General features: G+C 48.3%; 2 protein-coding genes across 2 annotated transcripts in view; both read right to left on the reverse strand.

The window, feature by feature from the left end:
- The window catches only part of LOC144593801 (D-aspartate oxidase-like), a 52,020-nt gene extending 44,701 nt beyond the window's left edge, over positions 1–7,319 (reverse strand). The window contains exon 1 of the mRNA XM_078399897.1: positions 7,190–7,319. The gene's annotated coding sequence lies outside the window, so the exon portion shown is untranslated. The remainder of the gene's footprint in view (positions 1–7,189) is intronic.
- The window catches only part of slc22a16 (solute carrier family 22 member 16), a gene marked incomplete at its 5' end in the record, with an annotated part of 56,441 nt that continues 37,862 nt past the window's right edge, over positions 1,051–19,629 (reverse strand). Inside the window, 4 exons of the mRNA XM_078399896.1 lie at positions 1,051–7,443; positions 9,582–9,681; positions 12,599–12,708; positions 17,420–17,547. Coding sequence (XP_078256022.1) covers positions 7,186–7,443; positions 9,582–9,681; positions 12,599–12,708; positions 17,420–17,547 — 596 coding nt within the window. The remainder of the gene's footprint in view (positions 7,444–9,581; positions 9,682–12,598; positions 12,709–17,419; positions 17,548–19,629) is intronic.

The following is a 19,629-nucleotide window of genomic DNA, read 5'->3' on the forward strand; positions in this document are numbered from 1 at the left end:
AATTAGGGGATTGGACACATTAGAGGCAGGAAACATGTTCCCAATGTTGGGGGAGTCCAGAACAAGGGGCCACAGTTTAAGAATAAGGGGTAGGCCATTTAGAACGGAGATGAGGAAGAACTTTTTCAGTCAGAGAGTGGTGAAGGTGTGGAATTCTCTGCCTCAGAAGGCAGTGGAGGCCAGTTCGTTGGATGCTTTCAGGAGAGAGCTGGATAGAGCTCTTAAGGATAGCGGAGTGAGGGGGTATGGGGAGAAGGTAGGAACGGGGCACTGATTGAGAGTGATCAGCCATGATCGCATTGAATGGCGGTGCTGGCTCGAAGGACTGAATGGCCTACTCCTGCACCTATTGTCTATTGTCTATTGTCTATTGTTTCCAATTAAATCCCCTCACCTTAAACCTATTTTTCCCTGGTTCTTGAAAGATAGGAACCAAAATGCTGGAGTAACTCAGCGGGTCAGGCAGCATCTCTGGAGAAAAGGAACAGGTGACGTTTTGGGTCGAGACCCTTCTTCAGACTGAGAGTCAGGGATTTGACTGGTTCTTGATTCCCCTGTCTTGGGTGAAAGACTCTTGTGCATTCACCCCAGCTAGTCCCCACATGATTTTATACACCTCTACTAGATCACCCCTTATCCTCAGAAGCTCCAAAGAATAGAGGCCTAGCTGGCTCAGCCTCTCCCTACTCCTCAGGCCATCCAGTCGTGGCAATATCCACAAAATCTTTGCATCCTTTCCAGTTTAACACCATTTGCATCGCACCTGAGCCAAAAAATACATTTTAAAGCTGCGTTTTTGTGCGACATAGCGAGGGGATTTGAGTATAGGAGCAGGGAGGTTCTGCTGCAGTTGTACAGGGCCTTGGTGAGACCACACCTGGAGTATTGCGTACAGTTTTGGTCTCCTAATCTGAGGAAAGACATTCTTGCCATAGAGGGAGTACAGAGAAGGTTCACCAGATTGATTCCTGGGATGGCAGGACTTTCATATGAAGAAAGACTGGATAGACTCGGCTTGTACTCGCTGGAATTTAGAAGATTGAGGGGGGATCTTATAGAAACTTACAAAATTCTTAAGGGGTTGGACAGGCTAGATGCAGGAAGATTGTTCCCGATGTTGGGGAAGTCCAGAACAAGGGGTCACAGTTTAAGGATAAGGGGGAAGTCTTTTAGGACCGAGATGAGAAAGGATTTTTTCACACTGAGAGTGGTGAATCTGTGGAATTCTCTGCCACAGAAGGTAGTTGAGGCCAGTTCATTGGCTATATTTAAGAGGGAGTTAGATGTGGCCCTTGTGGCTAAAGGGATCAGGGGGTATGGAGAGAAGGCAGGTACAGGTTACTGAGCTGGATGATCAGCCATGATCATATTGAATGGCGGTGCAGGCTCGAAGGGCCGAATGGCCTACTCCTGCACCTATTTTCTATGTTTCTATGTTTCTATGGCAGAGTTGCTGCCTTACAGCGAATGCAGCGCCGGAGACCCGGGTTCCATCCCGACTAAGGGCGCTGTCCGTGCGGAGTTTGTACGTTCTCCCCGTGACCTGCGTGGGTTTTCTCCGAGATCTTCGGTTTCCTCCCACACTCCAAAGACGTACAGGCCTGTAGGTTGATTGGCTTGGTGTATGTGTAACATTGTCCCTCGTGTGCGTGGGATAGTGTTAGTGTGCGGGGATCGCTGGTCGGCGCGGGCCCAGTGCGCCAAAGCGCCTGTTTCGAAAGCCGTATCTCTAAACTGAACTAAAGTAAACTAAAAGTGCTTTGCTCTGCTCAACCTTATCAGCCGGCACCCTCATTCATACAGTAAACATTATAAGTGAATTCATAAGTGAACATTAAATGCCACTATGTGCTATGAAATTACAGTTCATCTTTGCAGGTCTACCAACAGTGACATTGTGTTGATCAGTAATCTCAGATGAGCACACAAACGCTGGAGCAACTCAGCGGGACAGGCAGCATCTCCGGAGAGAAGGAATGGGTGACGTTCTGAGGAAAGACATTCTAGCCTTAGAGGGAGTACAGAGAAGGTTCGCCAGATTGATCCCTGGGATGGCAGGACTTTCATATGAAGAAAGACTGGATAGACTGGGCTTGTACTCGCTGGAATTTAGAAGACTGAGGGGGGGATCTTATAGAAACATATAAAATTCTTAAGGGGTTGGAGAGGCTAGATGCGGGAAGATTGTTCCCGATGTTGGGGGAGTCCAGAACCAGGGGTCACAGCTTAAGGATAAGGGGGAAGTCTTTTAGGACTGAGATGAGAAAACATTTCTTCACACAGAGAGTGGTGAGTCTGTGGAATTCTCTGCCACAGAAGGTAGTTGAGGCCAGTTCATTGGCTATATTTAAGAGGGAGTTAGATGTGGCCCTTGTGGCTAAAGGGATCAGGGGGTATGGAGAGAAGGCAGGTACGGGATACTGAGTTGGATGATCAGCCATGATCATATTGAATGGCGGTGCGTACAGGCTCGAAGGGCCGAATGGCCTACTCCTGCACCTATTTTCTATGTTTCTATGTTTCTGGTCGAGACCCTTCTTCAGACTGAGAGTCAGGGGAGGGGGAAATCGAGACATGTAGATGGTGATGTAGAGAGTTATAGAACTAAGGAATGAAAGTATTGTCAGCTGTTTGTTGGGTGAGAACGAGAAGCTGGTGCGACTTGGGTGGGGGAGGGATAGAGAGAGGGGGAATGCTGGGGCTACTTGTAGTGAGAGAAATCAGTATGCATTGATTTGTATCTCAGTAACCTCTTGCCTGTGTGACTACAGAAGACGATGGCCATGTAGGGGAAAGAAAACAAAGAAAGAAAGGGCGGCACGGTAGCGCAGCGGTAGAGTTGCTGCTTTACAGCGAATGCAGCACCGGAGACTCAGGTTCGATCCTGACTACGGGTGCTGCACTGTAAGGAGTTTGTACGTTCTCCCCGTGACCTGCATGGGTTTTCTCCGAGATCTTCGGTTTCCTCCCACACTCCAAAGACGTACAGGTATGTAGGTTAATTGGCTGGGTAAATGTAAAAATTGTCCCTAGTGGGTGTAGGATAGTGTTAGTGTACGGGGATCACTGGGCGGCACGGACTTGGTGGGCCGAAAAGGCCTGTTTCCGGCTGTATATATATGATATGATATGATGATATGATAAGCACCAAATGATTTTTTAAGATAGCATTCTTGCCATAAAGGGAACAATTTGAACCCTTCATATTTATAGAGTCATAGAGTGATGCAGTGTGGAAACAGGCCCTTCAGCCCAACTTGCCCACACCGGCCAACATGTCCCAGCTGCACTGGTCCCACCTGCCCGCGTTTGGCCCATATCCCTCCAAACCTGCCCTATCCATGTACCTGTCTAACATCACGATAGTCCCAGCCTCAACTACCTCCTCTGGCAGCTCGCTCCATACACCCACCACCCTCTGTGTGAAAAAGTTACCCCTCGGATTCCTATTAAATCTTTTCCCCTTCACCTTGAACCTATGTCCTCCGGTCCTCGATTCCCCTACTCTGGGCAAGAGACTCAGTGCGTCGACCAGATCTATTCCTCTCATGAATTTGTACACCTCTATAAGATCACCCCTCGTCCTCCTGCGCTCCAAGTTTATAGTTTTAGCTTTATAGTTTGAGAGACACAACATGGAAACAGTCTCTGCCCGAGCCAAGTCCACCAGAACATCAATCACTCGTCCGCACTAGTTCTATGTTATCCCACTTTGACATCACTTGGTACACACAGGGGCCAACTAACCAACAGGCCTGCCCGTCCCTGTTATTAGTTTTAGAGATACAGCGCGGAAACAGGCCCATGCCCACGAGCACTACCCGACACTCCAGGGACAACTTTACAGTAGCCATTTAACCTACAAACCTGCACGCCTTTGGAGTGTGGGAGGAAACCGGAGCACCCGGAGTAAACCCACACGGTCACGGTGCAAACTCCATACAGACAGCACCCGTAGTCGGGACTGAACCCGGGTCTCTGGCGCTGTGAGGCAGCGACTCACAGGATGCTTCCACCAGTGGGAGAGTTTAGGACCTGAGGCCACAGCCTCAGAATTAAAGGACGTTCCTTTAGGAAGACGAGGAGGAATTTCTTCAGTCAGAGGGCGGTGAATCTGTGGAATTCATTGCCAGAGGCCAAGTCAGTGTATTTATTTTAGGGCAGAGATTGACAGATTCTTGATTAGTACGGGTGTGAGAGGTTATGGGGAGAAGGCAGAGAGAGATAGATTAGCCATGATTGAATAAGAAAATAACTGCAGATGTTGGTACAAATCAAAGGCATTTATTCACAAAATGCTGGAGTAACTCAGCAGGTCAGGCAGCATCTCAGGAGAGAAGGAATGGGCGACGTTTCGGGTCGAGACCCTTCTTCAGACTGATGTCAGGGGGGCAGGACAAAGGAAGGATATAGGTGGAGACAGGAAGATAGATTGAGATCTGGGAAGGAGGAGGGGAAGAGAGGGACAGAGGAACTATCTAAAGTTGCCTTGATTGAATGGCGGAGTAGACTCGACGGGCTGAATGGCCTAATTCTGCTCCTATCACTTATGACCTTCATCTGCTAGGCCGCTAATGTATTTTCATCCTTATCACCACTGCAAAGTGTGGTGAATGGTGAAGAATGTTTTACATACAGGTTGTTAAAGATCAAAGGCCCTCCCTGCACATGGGTCCCGAGGCAGTCAACAGATACTTAGTGGAGATCAGGCATCATGCCACTGGATGGAAACGACAACCGACACTCCAAAGACGTACAGGTTTGTAGGTTCATTGGCTCCTGTAAAGATTGCAAATTGTCCCTAGTGTGTGTAGGATAGTGTTAGCATGCGGGAATCGCAGGTCGGCGCGGACCCGGTGGGCCGAAGGGCCTGTTTCCGGCCTTATCTCTAAACAAAACTAAACATGTATTTACAGCTGGCATATTTCTAAGTTTGCGGATGACACGAAGCTGGGTGGCAGTGTTAGCTGCGAGGAGGATGCTAGGAGGCTGCAGAGTGACTTGGATAGATTAGGCGAGTGGGCAAATGCATGGCAGATGCAATATAATGTGGATAAATGTGAGGTTATCCACTTTGGCGGCAAGAACAGGAAAGCAGAGTATTACCTGAATGGTGGCCAATTAGGAGAAGGGGAGATGCAACGTGACCTGGGTGTCGTGGTACACCAGTCATTGAAAGCAAGCGTGCAGGTGCAGCAGGCAGTGAAGAAAGCGAATGGTATGTTAGCATTCATAGCAAGAGGATTTGAGTATAGGAGCAGGGAGGTTCTGCTGCAGTCGTACAGGGCATTGGTGAGACCGCACCTGGAGTATTGTGTACAGTTTTGGTCTCCTAATCTGAGGAAAGACATTCTAGCCTTAGAGGGAGTACAGAGAAGGTTCACCAGATTGATCCCTGGGATGGCAGGACTTTCATATGAAGAAAGACTGGATAGACTAGGCTTATACTCGCTGGAATTTAGAAGACTGAGGGGGGATCTTATAGAAACATATAAAACTCTTAAGGGGTTGGAGAGGCTAGATGCGGGAAGATTGTTCCCAATGTTGGGGAAGTCCAGAACCAGGGGTCACAGTTTAAGGATAAGGGGGAAGTCTTTTAGGACCGAGATGAGAAAACATTTCTTCACACAGAGAGTGGTGAGTCTGTGGAATTCTCTGCCACAGAAGGTAGTTGAGACCAGTTCATTGGCTATATTTAAGAGGGAGTTAGATGTGGCCCTTGTGACTAAAGGGATCAGGGGGTATGGAGAGAAGGCAGGTACAGGTTACTGAGCTGGATGATCAGCCATGATCATATTGAATGGCGGTGCAGGCTCGAAGGGCCGAATGGCCTACTCCTGCACCTATTTTCTATGTTTCTATGTTTCCCCAATGTTTCTTATAGATGTTTTGCATTATTAGCTGATGTGAATGAGGTAATGTACAAAAAGGTCCTTTTACAGTAGATTGGTATCTAACTGGGCTAACTCTAGAACAGAATAATACTTTGTTGGTCAACAGTAGATACATCACCATTCCTGACGCATGATTTGTGCAGCAGTTACAAAAACATTTTTAACGTAAATCTGCATTCCTTTCCCCAAAGCACATCTCTGTACAACGTTATTGAAGATCGTAAACATACACCGATCAGCCAAAACATTATGACCACTGACAGGCGAAGTGAGCAACATTGATTATCTTGTTACAATGGCACCTGTCAAGGGGTGGGATATATTAGGCAGCAAGTGGGCAGTCAGTTTTTGAAGTTGATGTGTTGGATGCAGGAGAAATGGGCAGGAGTAAAGACCTGAGCGACTTTGACAAGGGCCAAATTGTTATGGCCAGACGACTGGGTCAGAGCATCTGTGAAACGGCAAGGCTTGTGGGGTGCTCCCGGTCAGCAGTGGTGAGTACCGACCGACAGTGGTCCGAGGAGGGACAAACCACAAACCGGCGACAGACAGGGTGTTGGGCGCCCAAGGCTCATCGATGCGCGAGGGCAACGAAGGCTATCCCGTCTGGTCCGAACCGACAGAAGGTCGACTGTGGCACAAGTCACAGAAAATTATAATGGTGGTCACGGGAGGAATGTGTCACAATACACAGTACATCGCACCCTGCTGCGTATGGGGCTGCACACGGAGGACCAACAGCATATTAGGCAGGTGGGCATAATGTTTTGGCTCATCGGGTCATAATGTTTTGGCTGATCGGTGTATCTGCGACTCTGTTTTCTTAGACATCCATTGAATCAATAATGTCGAGCCGTTAACCAGCAGAGACATCCGGTAAGGAATATAAAACTCAGCCTAGTGTAGGCTATGAAATGGACTGTTATCAGTCAATATTCATTGTGCAGTTAAATTTCGATTGCTGTAAATCAACACACACTATATAATTCTTATGAAATTATTCTCTTGCTTTCTCATAGACCTCCCTTACCTAACGAAAGGTATCAACTACAAAACAATTATCATCAGGTCTACTTTACATCCTTCCATTTTGTATAGTTGCCAAACTGCAACCATACCCTGGGTACCTCACAGATTTAAGACGTCAGTGAATGATTGGGATTTTAACCTCCAGTTTAAATTCCATTAGGAATATTTTGGAGGACCAAGAACCAAGAACCAAGAACCAAGACCCCCCTCGCCCCTTCCCACCCCTCCCTCCCGCACGTTTCAAGGTTCGGGCGACTGGGGCCTACATCATGGTCAAGTGTTCGATTAGGCTCTGCTCGTCTTTCGGCTTCTCCCCGCTGTCGGGCACGTAGTCTTGCTTCTCCAGCCTCACCGTGACCGCGGACTTGCCCGCCCCGCGCTTCAAGGCCTCTCTCTCCTGCTTCAGTTTCCTCTGGAGCTCGGCCGCCTCCTCGAAGGTCTGGGTCAGGGGTCGGCCCAGCGTCTCCGGTAGGAACAGGGTCAAGGCGCCAGTCAGGAAAGACATGATGCCGACGATCAGCTGCGGAGGAGGGGAAACGGGGGCAAATCATTGTGAAATTCCCACAGTCCCCGGCACGCTTAGAAACAGAAACATAGAAAATAATAATAATAATAATAATAATAATAATAATACATTTATTTTATATAGCGCTTTTCAGAATACTCAAACACGCTTTACAGAGCAAACAAGACATAAAAACAATCAAACAAAATAGGTGCAGGAGGAGGCCATTTGGCCCTTTGAGCTAGCACCGCCATTCATTGTGATCATGGACGATCATCCACAATCAGTAACCCGTGCCTGCCTTCTCCCCATATCCCTTCATTCCACTAGCCCCTAGAGCTCTATCTAACTCTCTTTTAAATTCATCCAGTGAATCGGCCTCCACTGCCCTCTGTGGCAGAGAATTCCACAAATTCACAACTCTCTGGGTGAAAAAGGTTCCTTCTCACCCCAGTTTTAAATGGCCTCCCTTTTATTCTAAGACTGTGTGGCCCCTGGTTCTGGACTCCCCCAACATTGGGAACATTTTTCCTGCATCTAGCTTGTCCGGTCCTTTTATAATTTTATACGTCTCTAGCATGGCGGGACTGTCGTATGTTGAAAGACTGGAGAGACTAGGCTTGTATACACTGGAATTTAGAAAGATGAGAGGGGATCTTATCGAAATGTATAAGATTATTAAGGGGTTGGACACGTTAGAGGCAGGAAACATGTTCCCAATGTTGGGGGAGTCCAGAACCAGGGGCCACAGTTTAAGAATAAGGGGTAGGCCATTTAGAACTGAGATGAGGAAAAACATTTTCAGTCAGAGAGTTGTGAATCTGTGGAATTCTCTGCCTCAGAAGGGAGTGGAGGCCAATTCTCCGAATGCATTCAAGAGAGAGCTAGATAGAGTTCTTAAGGATAGCGGAGTCATGGGGTATGGGGAGAAGGCAGGAACGGGGTACTGATTGAGAATGATCAGCCATGATCACATTGAATGGCGGTGCTGGCTCGAAGGGCCGAATGGCCTCCTCCTGCACCTATTGTCTATTGTCTATTATAAGATCCCCTCTCATCCTTCTAAATTCCAGTGAATACAAGCCCGGTCTTTCTGATCTTTCCTCGTATGACAGTCCCGCCTTCCCGGGGATTAACCTGGTGAACCCACGCTGCACTAGAAACATAGAAACATAGAAAATAGGTGCAGGAGTAGGCCATTCGGCCCTTCGAGCCTGCACCGCCATTCAATATGATCATGGCTGATCATCCAGCTCAGTAACCTGTACCTGCCTTCTCTTTATACCCCCTGATCCCTTTAGCCACAAGGGCCACATCTAACTTCTTCTTAAATATAGCCAATGAACTGGCCTCAACTACCTTCTGTGGCAGAGAATTCCACAGACTCACCACTCTCTATGTGAAGAAATGTTTTCTCATCTCGGTACTAAAAGACTTCCCCCTTATCCTTAAACTGTGACCCCTTGTTCTGGACTTCCCCAACATCGGGAACAATCTTCCCGTATCTAGCCTCTCCAACCCCTTAAGAATTTTATATGTTTCTATAAGATCCCCCCACAGTCTTCTAAATTCCAGCGAGTACAAGCCGAGTCTATCCAGTCTTTCTTCATATGAAAGTCCCGCCATCCCAGGGATCAATCTGGTGAACCTTCTCTGTACTCCCTCTATGGCTAGAATGTCTTTCCTCAGATTAGGAGACCAAAACTGTACACAATACTCCAGGTGCGGTCTCACCAAGGCCCTGTACAACTGCAGCAGAACCTCCCTGCTCCTATACTCAAATCCCCTCGCTATGAATGCTAACATACCATTTGCTTTCTTCACTGCCTGCTGCACCTGCACGCTTGCTTTCGATGACTGGTGTACCACGACACCCAGGTCACGTTGCATCTCCCCTTTTCCTAATTGGCCACCATTCAGGTAATACTCTGCTTTCCTGTTGTTGCCGTCAAAGTGGATAACCTCACATTTATCCACATTATATTGCATCTGCCATGATAGTGTTGGCGTGCGGGGGTATCGCTGGTCGGTGCGGACCCGGTGGGCCGAAGGGCCTGTTTCCACGCTGTAGTCTCTAAACTAAACTGAGTACTTACTGTAGGTACATGCGACAATAAAGTACCATTGAGCCATTGAGAATAAGGATCTTTTACCTGTGGTAGAAAAATCCACACAGATGCAAGGAGAACACAGAAAGGAGCCACTGTACTTCCAACGCGGGCCATCATGCTCCCACTGCCAACAGCCAACGAGCTAAGGAGGAACATTTTGACCGTTAGAGCTCACATCCAGAATTAATAACTGCATCAACATTCGGGAAAAAAAGCATAGAAAACAGTCTTAGAATAAAAGGGAGGCCATTTAAAACTGGGGTGAGAAGGAACTTTTTTTCACCCAGGTAGTTGTGAATTTGTGGAATTCTCTGCCACAGAGGGCAGTGGAGGCCGATTCACTGGATGGATTTAAAAGAGAGTTAGATAGAGCTCTAAGGGCTAGTGGAATCAAGGGATATGGGGAGAAGGCAGGCACGGGGTTACTGATTGTGGATGATCAGCCATGATCACAATAGAAAATAGGCGCGCCATTCACTGTGATCATGGCTGATCATCCACAATCAGTACCCCGTTCCTGCCTTCTCCCCATATCCCCCTGATTCCGTTAGCTCTAAAAGCTAAATCTAACCCTTTCTTAAATCCATCCAGTGAATTGGCCTCCACTGCCCTCTGTGGCAGAGAATTCCACAAATTCACAACTCTCTGGGTGAAATCGTTCCTTCTCACCTCAGTTTTAAATGGCCTCCCCTTTATTCTAAGACTGTGGCCCCTGGTTCTGGACTCCCCCAACATTGGCAACATTTTTCCTGCATCTAGCCTGTCCAGTCCAGTAAATTGGCCTCCACTGCCTTCTGTGGCAGAGAATTCCGCAGATTCACAACTCTCTGGGTGAAAAGGTTTTTCCTCATTTCAGTCCTAAATGGCCTACCCCTTATTCTTAAACTGTGTGACCCCTGATTCTGGACTCCCCCAACATCGGGAACCATTTTTCCTGGCCTGGCCAATCCCTTAATAATTTTATATGTTTCTATAAGATCCCCTCTCATCCTTCTAAATTCCAGTGTCTACAAGCCCAGTCGACACATTCTTTCATCATATGTCAGTCCGGCCATCCCGGGAAATGACCTGGTGAACCTACGCTGCACGCCCTCAATAGCAAGAATGTCCTTCCTCAAATTAGGAGACTAAAAATTGCACACAGTACTCCAGGTGCGGTCTCACTGGGGCCCTGTACAACTGCAGTAGGACCTCCTTGCTCCTATACTCAACTCCCCTTGCTATGAAGGCCAACATGCCGTTAGCTTTCTTCACTGCCTGCTGTACCTGCACGCTTCCTTTCAGTGGCTGATGTACAAGCACACCCAGGTCTCGTTGCACGTCCCTTTTTCCTAACTTGACACCATTCAGATAATAATCCGCCTTCTTGTTCTTGCCGCCAAAGTGGATAACCTCACATTTATCTACATTATACTGCATCTGCCATGCATCCGCCCACTCACACAACCTGTCCAAGTCACCCTGCAGCCTCATAGCATCCTCATCGCAGCTCACACTGCCACCCAGCTTTGTGTCACACGAACAAGGTTCGTGTTTATAAGTGATAGGATTAGAATGAGGCCATTCGGCCCAGCAAGTCTACTCCCTCGTTCAATCGTGGCTGATCTGTCACTCCCTCCTAACCCCATTCTCCTGCCTTCTCCCCATAACCCCTGACACCCGCACTAATCAAGAATCTATCTATCCCCACCTTAACAATATCCACTGACTTGGCCTCTGCAGCCTTCTGTGGCAGCCTTCTGTGGCCGACATGTCCCATCTACACTAGTCCCACCTGCCTACGTTTGGCCCATATCCCTCTAAAGCTGTCCTTTTCATGTACCTGTCTAACTGTTTCTCAAACGTTGGGATAATCCCCGCCTCAACTACCTCCTCTGGCAGCTAAACCAAAGATGCCAATTAACATACACACGTGCACATCTTTGGGATGTGGGAGTAAGCCTGTACCCGGAGACAACCCACGCGATCGCAGCGAGGATGTGCAAACTCCACATGGGCAGCGCCTGAGGTCGGGATTGAACCGGGGTCTCTGGAGCCATGAGGGAGCGTCTCTACCCGCTGCGCCACAGTGCCACCCTCATTTCAAGTTGCACGGTTACAGCTTAAGAGCTGCAAGCATTGGGGCGGCACGGTGGCGCAGCGGTAGAGTTGCTGCCTCACAGCGCCGGAGACCCGGGTTCCATCCCGACTACGGGCGCCGTCCGCACGGAGTTTGTACATTCTCCCCGTGACCTGCTTTCTCCGAGATCTCCGGTTTCCTCCCACACTCCAAAGACGAGCAGCTATGTAGGTTAATTGGCCTGGTGTATGTGTAAATTGTCCCTAATGTGTGTGGGACAGAGATAATGTGCGGGGATCGCTGGTCAGTACAGACCCGGTGGGCTGAAGGGCCTTTACCCGCACTCATTCTCCAAACTAAACTCGACTAAGTTGTCGCTCACGGTTCAACATCACGCACAGAAACATAGAAACATAGACAATAGGTGCAGGAGTAGGCCATTCGGCCCTTCGAGCCTGCACCGCCATTCAATATGATCATGGCTGATCATCCAGCTCAGCAGCCTGTACCTGCCTTCTCTCCATACCCCCTGATCCCTTTAGCCACAAGGGCCACATCTAACTCCCTCTTAAATATAGCCAATGAACTGGCCTCAACTACCTTCTGTGGTAGAGAATTCCACAGATTCACCACTCTCTGTGTGGAAAAAAACTTTCTCATCTCGGTCCTAAAAGACTTCCCCCTTATCCTTAAACTGTGACCCCTTGTTCTGGACTTCCCCAACATCGGGAACAATCTTCCTGCATCTAGCCTGTCCAACCCCTTAAGAATTTTGCAAGTCTCTATAAGATCCCCCCTCAATCTTCTAAATTCCAGCTAGTACAAGCCGAGTCTATCCAGTTTTTCTTCATATGAAAGTCCTGCCATCCCAGGAATCAATCTGGTGAACCTTCTCTGTACTCCCTCTATGGCAAGAATGTCTTTCCTCAGATTAGGAGACCAAAACTGTCCGCAATACTCCAGGTGTGGTCTCACCAATGCCCATGGCGGCGGCACCTACCGGATTATCGTGGGGTAGAGTTCAGCGGTGTAGAGATATATTAGTCCGAATGCCACTGCGATTGCAAACTTTCCAATCATACTGACGGTGATGGTCAGGGCTTCCATGTCCTGGGATGAATGAAAATAACATGTACTCAAACCCCACACATTGGCAGCATCTTTGCCTCATTGTATTTTTCATTAGACACAAAATTTGTTGTAGACACAAAATGCCGGAGTAACTCAGCGGGTCAGGCAGCATCCCTGGAGAGAAGGAATGGGTGACGTTTCGGGTCGAGACCCTTCTTCAGACTGATGTCAGGGGAGGGGGCGGGACAAAGATAGGATGTAGTCGGAGACAGGAAGATAGAGGGAGAACTGGGAAGGGGGAGGGGATGGAGAGAGAGGGAAAGCAGGGACTATCTGAAGTTAAAGAAGTCAATAGACAATAGACAATAGACAATAGGTGCAGGAGTAGGCCATTAGGCCCTTCGAGCCAGCACCGCCATTCACTGACCATTTTTCGTGCATCTAGCCTGGCCAATCCCTTAATAATCTTATACGTTTCTATAAGATCCCCTCTCATCCTTCTAAATTCCAGTGTATACAAGCTTAGCCGCTCCAGTCTTTCAACATACGACAGTCCCGCCTTTCCGGGAATTAACCTAGTAAACCTATGCTGCACGCCCTCAATAGCAAGAATAACCTTCCTCAAATTTGGAGACCAAAACTGCACACAGTACTCCAGGTGCGGTCTCACTAGGGCCCTGTACAACTGCAGAAGGACCTCTTTGCTCCTATACCCAACTCCTCTTGTTATGAAGGCCAGCATGCCATTGGCTTTCTTCACTGCCTGCTGTACCTGCATGCTTCCTTTCAGTGACTGATGCACTAGGACACCCAGATCTCGTTGTGCGTCCCCTTCATACCGCTGGGGTGTAAACTACACAAGCGAAATATGAGGTGCTGTTCCTCCAACACATGGATAGGACAGGTTTGGAGGGATATGGACCAAACGCAGGCAGGTGGGACTAGCGTAGCTGGGACATGGTGGCCGGTGCGGACAAGATGGGCCGAAGGGCCTGTTTCCACGCTGTATCACTCTATGACTCTACGCTGCCTCAGCATTACACTCCTCTCTCGACGCACTTTAAATCCTACCACACGTTGTACATCTCCATGCCTTGCCTGCCTACCCTGTTAAAGTTCGCATCTTCTTACAATGCACAATGGGTTAGGTGAACCAACACAAGCATTGCTCGGCCAGCTGGCGTGAGTGTCGGGGGGTACATGAGTCAAGTAACCAACGGGCACCTGACTCTCCCGAGCTGTCCCTCCAAAGAACAAAGGCTGGACCCGATCTTTTATACAGCATAGACCAAAAAGACACATTCCTAGGGGCATTAGTCCTGGTCCCAAAAGGCTGTAGTCAGTTAGCGCCTTCCCGACAAGTCTGAGGTTGCCTCTCTTATCAGTTAGCACCACTGTGTAGTTTGGTTTAGAGATACAGCGCGGAAACAGGCCCTTCGGCCCACCGGGTCCGTGCCGACCAGCGAACCCCGCATATTAACACTATCCTCCATTATAGACAATACGTGCAGGAGGAGGCCATTCGGCCCTTCGAGCCAGCACCACCATTCAATGTGATCATGGCTGATCATTCTCAATCAGTACCCCGTTCCTGCCTTCTCCCCATACCCCCTGACTCCGCTATCCTTAAGAGCTCTATCTAGCTCTCTCTTGAATGCATTCAGAGAATTGGCCTCCACTGCCTTCTGAGGCAGAGAATTCCACAGATTTACAACTCTGACTGAAAAAGTTTTTCCTCTTCTCAGTTCTAAATGGCCGACCCCTTATTCTTAAACTGTGGCCCCTTGGGCTGGACTCCCCCAACATTGGGAACATGTTTCCTGTCTCTAACGTGTCCAACCCCTTAATAATCTTATACGTTTCGATAAGATCTCCTCTCATCCTTCTAAATTCCAGTGTATACAAGCCTAGTCGCTCCAGTCTTTCAACATATGATAGTCCCGCCATTCCGGGAATTAACCTAGTAAACCTACGCTGCACGCCCTCAATAGCAAGAATATCCTTCCTCAAATTTGGAGACCAAAACTGCACACAGTACTCCAGGTGCGGTCTCACTAGGGCCCTGTACAACTGCAGAAGGACCTCTTTGCTCCTATACTCAACTCCTCTTGTTATGAAGGTCAACATTCCATTGGCTTTCTTCACTGCCTGCTGTACCTGCATGCTTCCTTTCAGTGACTGATGCACTAGGACACCCAGATCCCGTTGTATGTCCCTTTATGGTCCAAAACGCCGCGGCGAGACCTCCAGATGGGTGCCCGTAAAAGGGACCACATCACCCCGATTCTGGCCTCTCTCCACTGGCTCCCAGTACGGTACAGAATCAACTTCAAGCTCCCCCTATTCACATACAAAGCCCTAAACGGGCTTGCCCCCACTATATCAAAAACCTTCTAACCCACCACTCTATCTCCAGGTCCCTCAGGTCGGCCGACTTGGGGCTACTGACTATCCCGCGGTCTAGGCTTAAGCTCAGGGGTGACCGCGCTTTTGCGGTTGCAGCTCCTAGACTGTGGAACAGCATCCCTCTCCCCATCAGAACTACCCCCTCCATCGACTCCTTTAAGTCCAGGCTCAAATCCTATTTCTACTCCCTAGCGTTTGAGGCCCTCTGAGGGGGCGCTGTGAACTGTTTATGTATGTGCTGTTATGTTTGTGTGCTACTGTATGTTCGTTCTTAGTACCTGAACTGATGTACAGCACTTTGGTCAACGTGGGTTGTTTTTAAATGTGCTTTACAAATAAAATTGACTTGACTTGACTTGACTCCACACAATAGGAACAATTTTTACATTTACCCAGCCAATTAACCTACATAACTGTACGTCTTTGGAGTGTGGGAGGAAACCGAAGATCTCGGAGAAAACCCACGCAGGTCACGGGGAGAACGTACAAACTCTGTACAGACGGCACCCGCAGTGGGTAGTAGATCAAAGAGCAATGTGTTGGTAGCCAGGTACATCAAGTGAAGGGCAGGGAAGACACATTCCTAAAGGCATTGCTGCTGGTTCCAATATACAGCTCGCCTGGGCTTGTCTCTCTTATCAGTTAGCTCTACATTGTACATCAAAGAAGACACATTCCTAAAGGCATTAGTCACATGCAGCTAGACACAAAATGCTGGAGTAACTCAGCGGGTCAGGCAGCATCTCAGGAGAGAAGGGATGGGTGTCGTTTCGGGTTGAGACCCTTCTTCAGACTGATGTCAGGGGAGGGGGTGGGACAATTGTTTCATTCCTCCTCATTTCATTCCAAAGAGGAAGAAAGATTCTAAGGGGCGTAGGAGGCAACTGTGGCTGACAAGGGAAGTCAGGGATGGAATAAAACGAAAAGAAAAGATGTACAACACAGCAAAGAGAACGGGAAGCCAGAGGATTGGGAAACTTTCACAGGACAACAGGAGGTAACAATACGGGCAATACGGGCTGAAAAGATGAAGTACGAGGGGAAGCTGGCCAAGAATATAAAGAAGGACAGTGAAAGCTTCTTTAGATATGTTAAGAGAAAAAGAGTAGCAAAGTCAAATGTGGGTCCCTTGAAGGCAGACACGGGTGAAATTATTATGGGTAACAAGGAAATGGCAGAAGAGTTGAACAGGCCCTTTGGATCTGTCTTCACTAAGGAAGACACAAACAATCTCCCAGATGTACTAGAGGATGCGTCTACTATTTCTAGAGCCGCCTCCCTGAGGACCCTGGGATGCAGGCCATTAGGCCCAGGGGATTTATCATCCTTCAGTCCCATTAGTCTACCCAATACTATTTCTAGCCTAATGAAAATTTATTTCAGTTCCTCTACCCCCCTGGATCCTCTGTCCTCCAGTACATCTGGGAGATTGTTTGTGACTTCCTTAGTGAAGACAGATCCAAAGGGCCTGTTCAACTCTTCTGCCATTTCCTTGTTACCCATAATAATTTCACCCGTGTCTGCCTTCAAGGGACCCACATTTGACTTTGCTACTCTTTTTCTCTTAACATATCTAAAGAAGCTTTTACTGTCCTCCTTTATTATATTCTCCCACTAGAGAAAGCCTGCTAAAGGAGCAACAAATACAAAGCTACAAGGATGGTCCAGTCTCCCAATGTGTATCTATTATATATTTAAAGCATTTAATCCTTTCAACACCAAATGCCTCATGTCACATTTATATGGTTGGAATTGTTAATTATAACGCTTCAGTTTAATCCCAAATCATTTACACCTGTCACAAAATACGAGAATCCTAGCAACGTTATAGACAATAGGTGCAGGAGGAGGCCATTCGGCCCTTCAAGCCAGCACCGCCATTCAATGTGATCATGGCTGATCATTCTCAATCAGTACCCCGTTCCTGCCTTCTCCCCATACCCCCATAGCGGACTATCCTTAAGAGCTCTATCTAGCTCTCTCTTGAATGCATTCAGAGAATTGGCCTCCACTGCCTTCTGAGGCAGAGAATTCCACAGATTCACAACTCTCTGACTTGCAATTCCACAGATTTACAACTCTCTACAACTCTCCTTATATCAGGTGACAACAAACTAATCTCAATTAAACAGTTCTATGTACTCAACATGATGTTTGTAACTTTTAGTTCAGTTGAGTTTATTGTCACGTGTGCTGAGGTATGGTGAAAAGCTTTTGTTGCGTGCTATCCGATCAGCGGAAAGACAACGCACGTTTACACACGGAGCCATTCACAGTGCACAGGTACTATGATCAAGGGAATCGGGTTTCAGATTTGGATGAGGATGAAGGATGGGAATGTTACCTGTGGGATGACCATGCTGAGGAAACAGGTGATGCCGGTCAGGAAGAGGGATGGAGCCAGTGTGTTCCTTCTCCCCAGACGCTCCATCACAATGCAAGCGACGATGTAGGATGGGATCTCCACAGCACCTGTCAACCAGATAACGTTGTAAACGCCGGTTAACACATGTACACACATCACTGCTCCTCCCCACAGATCATCCCACCACAGCCAGAGAACTAATGCTCAACTACTATCCAGCAAAATAACTGCAGGTGCTGGTGCTAGTCGAAGGCAGACGCAAAAATGCCGGAGTAACTCCGCAGGTCAGGCAGCATCTCCGGAGGGAAGGAATGGGTGACGTTTCGGGTCGAGACCCTTCTTCAGACTGATGTCAGGGGGGCGGGACAAAGGAAGGACATAGGTGGAGACAGGAAGATAGAGTCTCCCGGTGGCCGAGCACTTCAACTCCCCCTCCCACGCCCAGTCTGACCTTTCTGTCATGGGCCTCCTCCAGTGCCATAGTGAGGCCCACCGGAAATTGGAGGAACAGCACCTCATATTTCGCCTGGGCAGCTTGCAGCCCAGTGGTATGAACATCGACTTCTCTAACTTTAGATAGTTCCTCTGTCCCTCCCTTCCCCTCCTCCTTCCCAGATCTGCCTCTATCTTCCTGTCTCCACCTATATCCTTCCTTTGTCCTGCCCCCCCCCCCCCCCCCCCCCCCGACATCAGTCTGAAGAAGGGTCTCGACCCGAAACGTCGCCCATTCCTTCTCTCCAGAGATGGTGCCTGACCCGCTGAGTTACTCCAGCATTTTGTGAATAAATAACTTCGATTTGTACCAGCATCTGCAGTTATTTTCTTATACTCTCTGGAGAGAAGGAATGGGTGACGTTTCGGGTCGAGACCCTGTTTACAGTGTACAGATGATACATGATAAGGGAATGATGTTTAGTGCAAGCTAAAGCCAGCAAAGCTCAATGGAGTCTGAAGAAGGGTCTCGACCCCGAAATATCCGGAGATGCTGCCTGACCCGCTGAGTTACTCCAGCTTTTTGTGATACCTTCAACTACTATCTACCACATTGATGACCCTCAGACTATCTTTAATTGAACTTTGTGTAGGAAAGAACTGCGGATGCTGGTTTAAATCGAAGGTAGACGCAAAATGCTGGAGTAACTCAGCGGGTCAGGCAGCATCTCTGGAGAGAAGGAATGGGTGACGTTTCGGGTCGAGACCCTTCTTCAGACTCAATTGAGCTTTGCTGGCTTTACCTTGCACTAAACGTCATTCCCTTATCATGTATCTGTAAACGGCTTGATGGTAATCGTGTCTTGTCTTTCTGCTGACTGGTTCGCAAGCGACAAAAGCTTTCCACTGTACCTCGGTACACGTGACAATAAATAAACTCAAGTGAACAGCTCTAAACTAAACTGAACTAGAGTTTGTGGTGCGGAAACAGGCCCTTCGGCCCACCGAGCTAGTGCCGTCCAGCAATCACAATAGACAATAGACAATAGGTGCAGGAGTAGGCCATTCGGCCCTTCAAAACCAGCACCGCCATTCACCGTGATCGTGGCTGATCATTCTCAATCAGTACCCCGTTCCTGCCTTCTACAATAGTTCTATTCTACACACACGAGGGATAATTTACAATTTTACCGAAGCCAATTAACTTACAAACAACCTGTACAGCCTTGGAGTGTGGGAGGAAACCGGAGCACCCGGAGAAAACCCACGCGGGTCACGGGGAGAAGGTACAAACTCCAAACAGACAGCACCCGTAGTCAGGACCAAACCCGGATCCCTGGCGCTGTGAGGCAGCAACTCTACCACTGCGCCACCGTGCCACCCCCATGCTGCCAGTCCAAGGTTACTCAGAACAATGCACTAAGTTTGTTTTTTTGAAAATGCAAGGTTACCTTCTTCCCCACCACACCCCAACGTTCTCCAACACACACTGATGCTCTGTTGGACAAGGAACTGCAGGTGCTGGTTTACACAACAAGACACAAAGTGATGGAGTAACAGAAGGGGTAGCATCTCTGGAGATAACGTCTGACGAAAGATCCAGACCCGAAATGTCACTTATCCCTGTTCTCCACAGATGCTGACTGACCTGCTGATTTACTCCAGCACTTAGTGGAGTATGGACAATAGACAATAGACAATAGGTGCAGGAGGAGGCCATTCGGCCCTTCGAGCCAGCACCGCCATTTAATGTGATC

The sequence above is a fragment of the Rhinoraja longicauda genome, chromosome 5 (assembly GCF_053455715.1).
Source record: "Rhinoraja longicauda isolate Sanriku21f chromosome 5, sRhiLon1.1, whole genome shotgun sequence".
In the NCBI taxonomy this organism is placed as follows: Eukaryota; Metazoa; Chordata; class Chondrichthyes; order Rajiformes; family Arhynchobatidae; genus Rhinoraja; species Rhinoraja longicauda.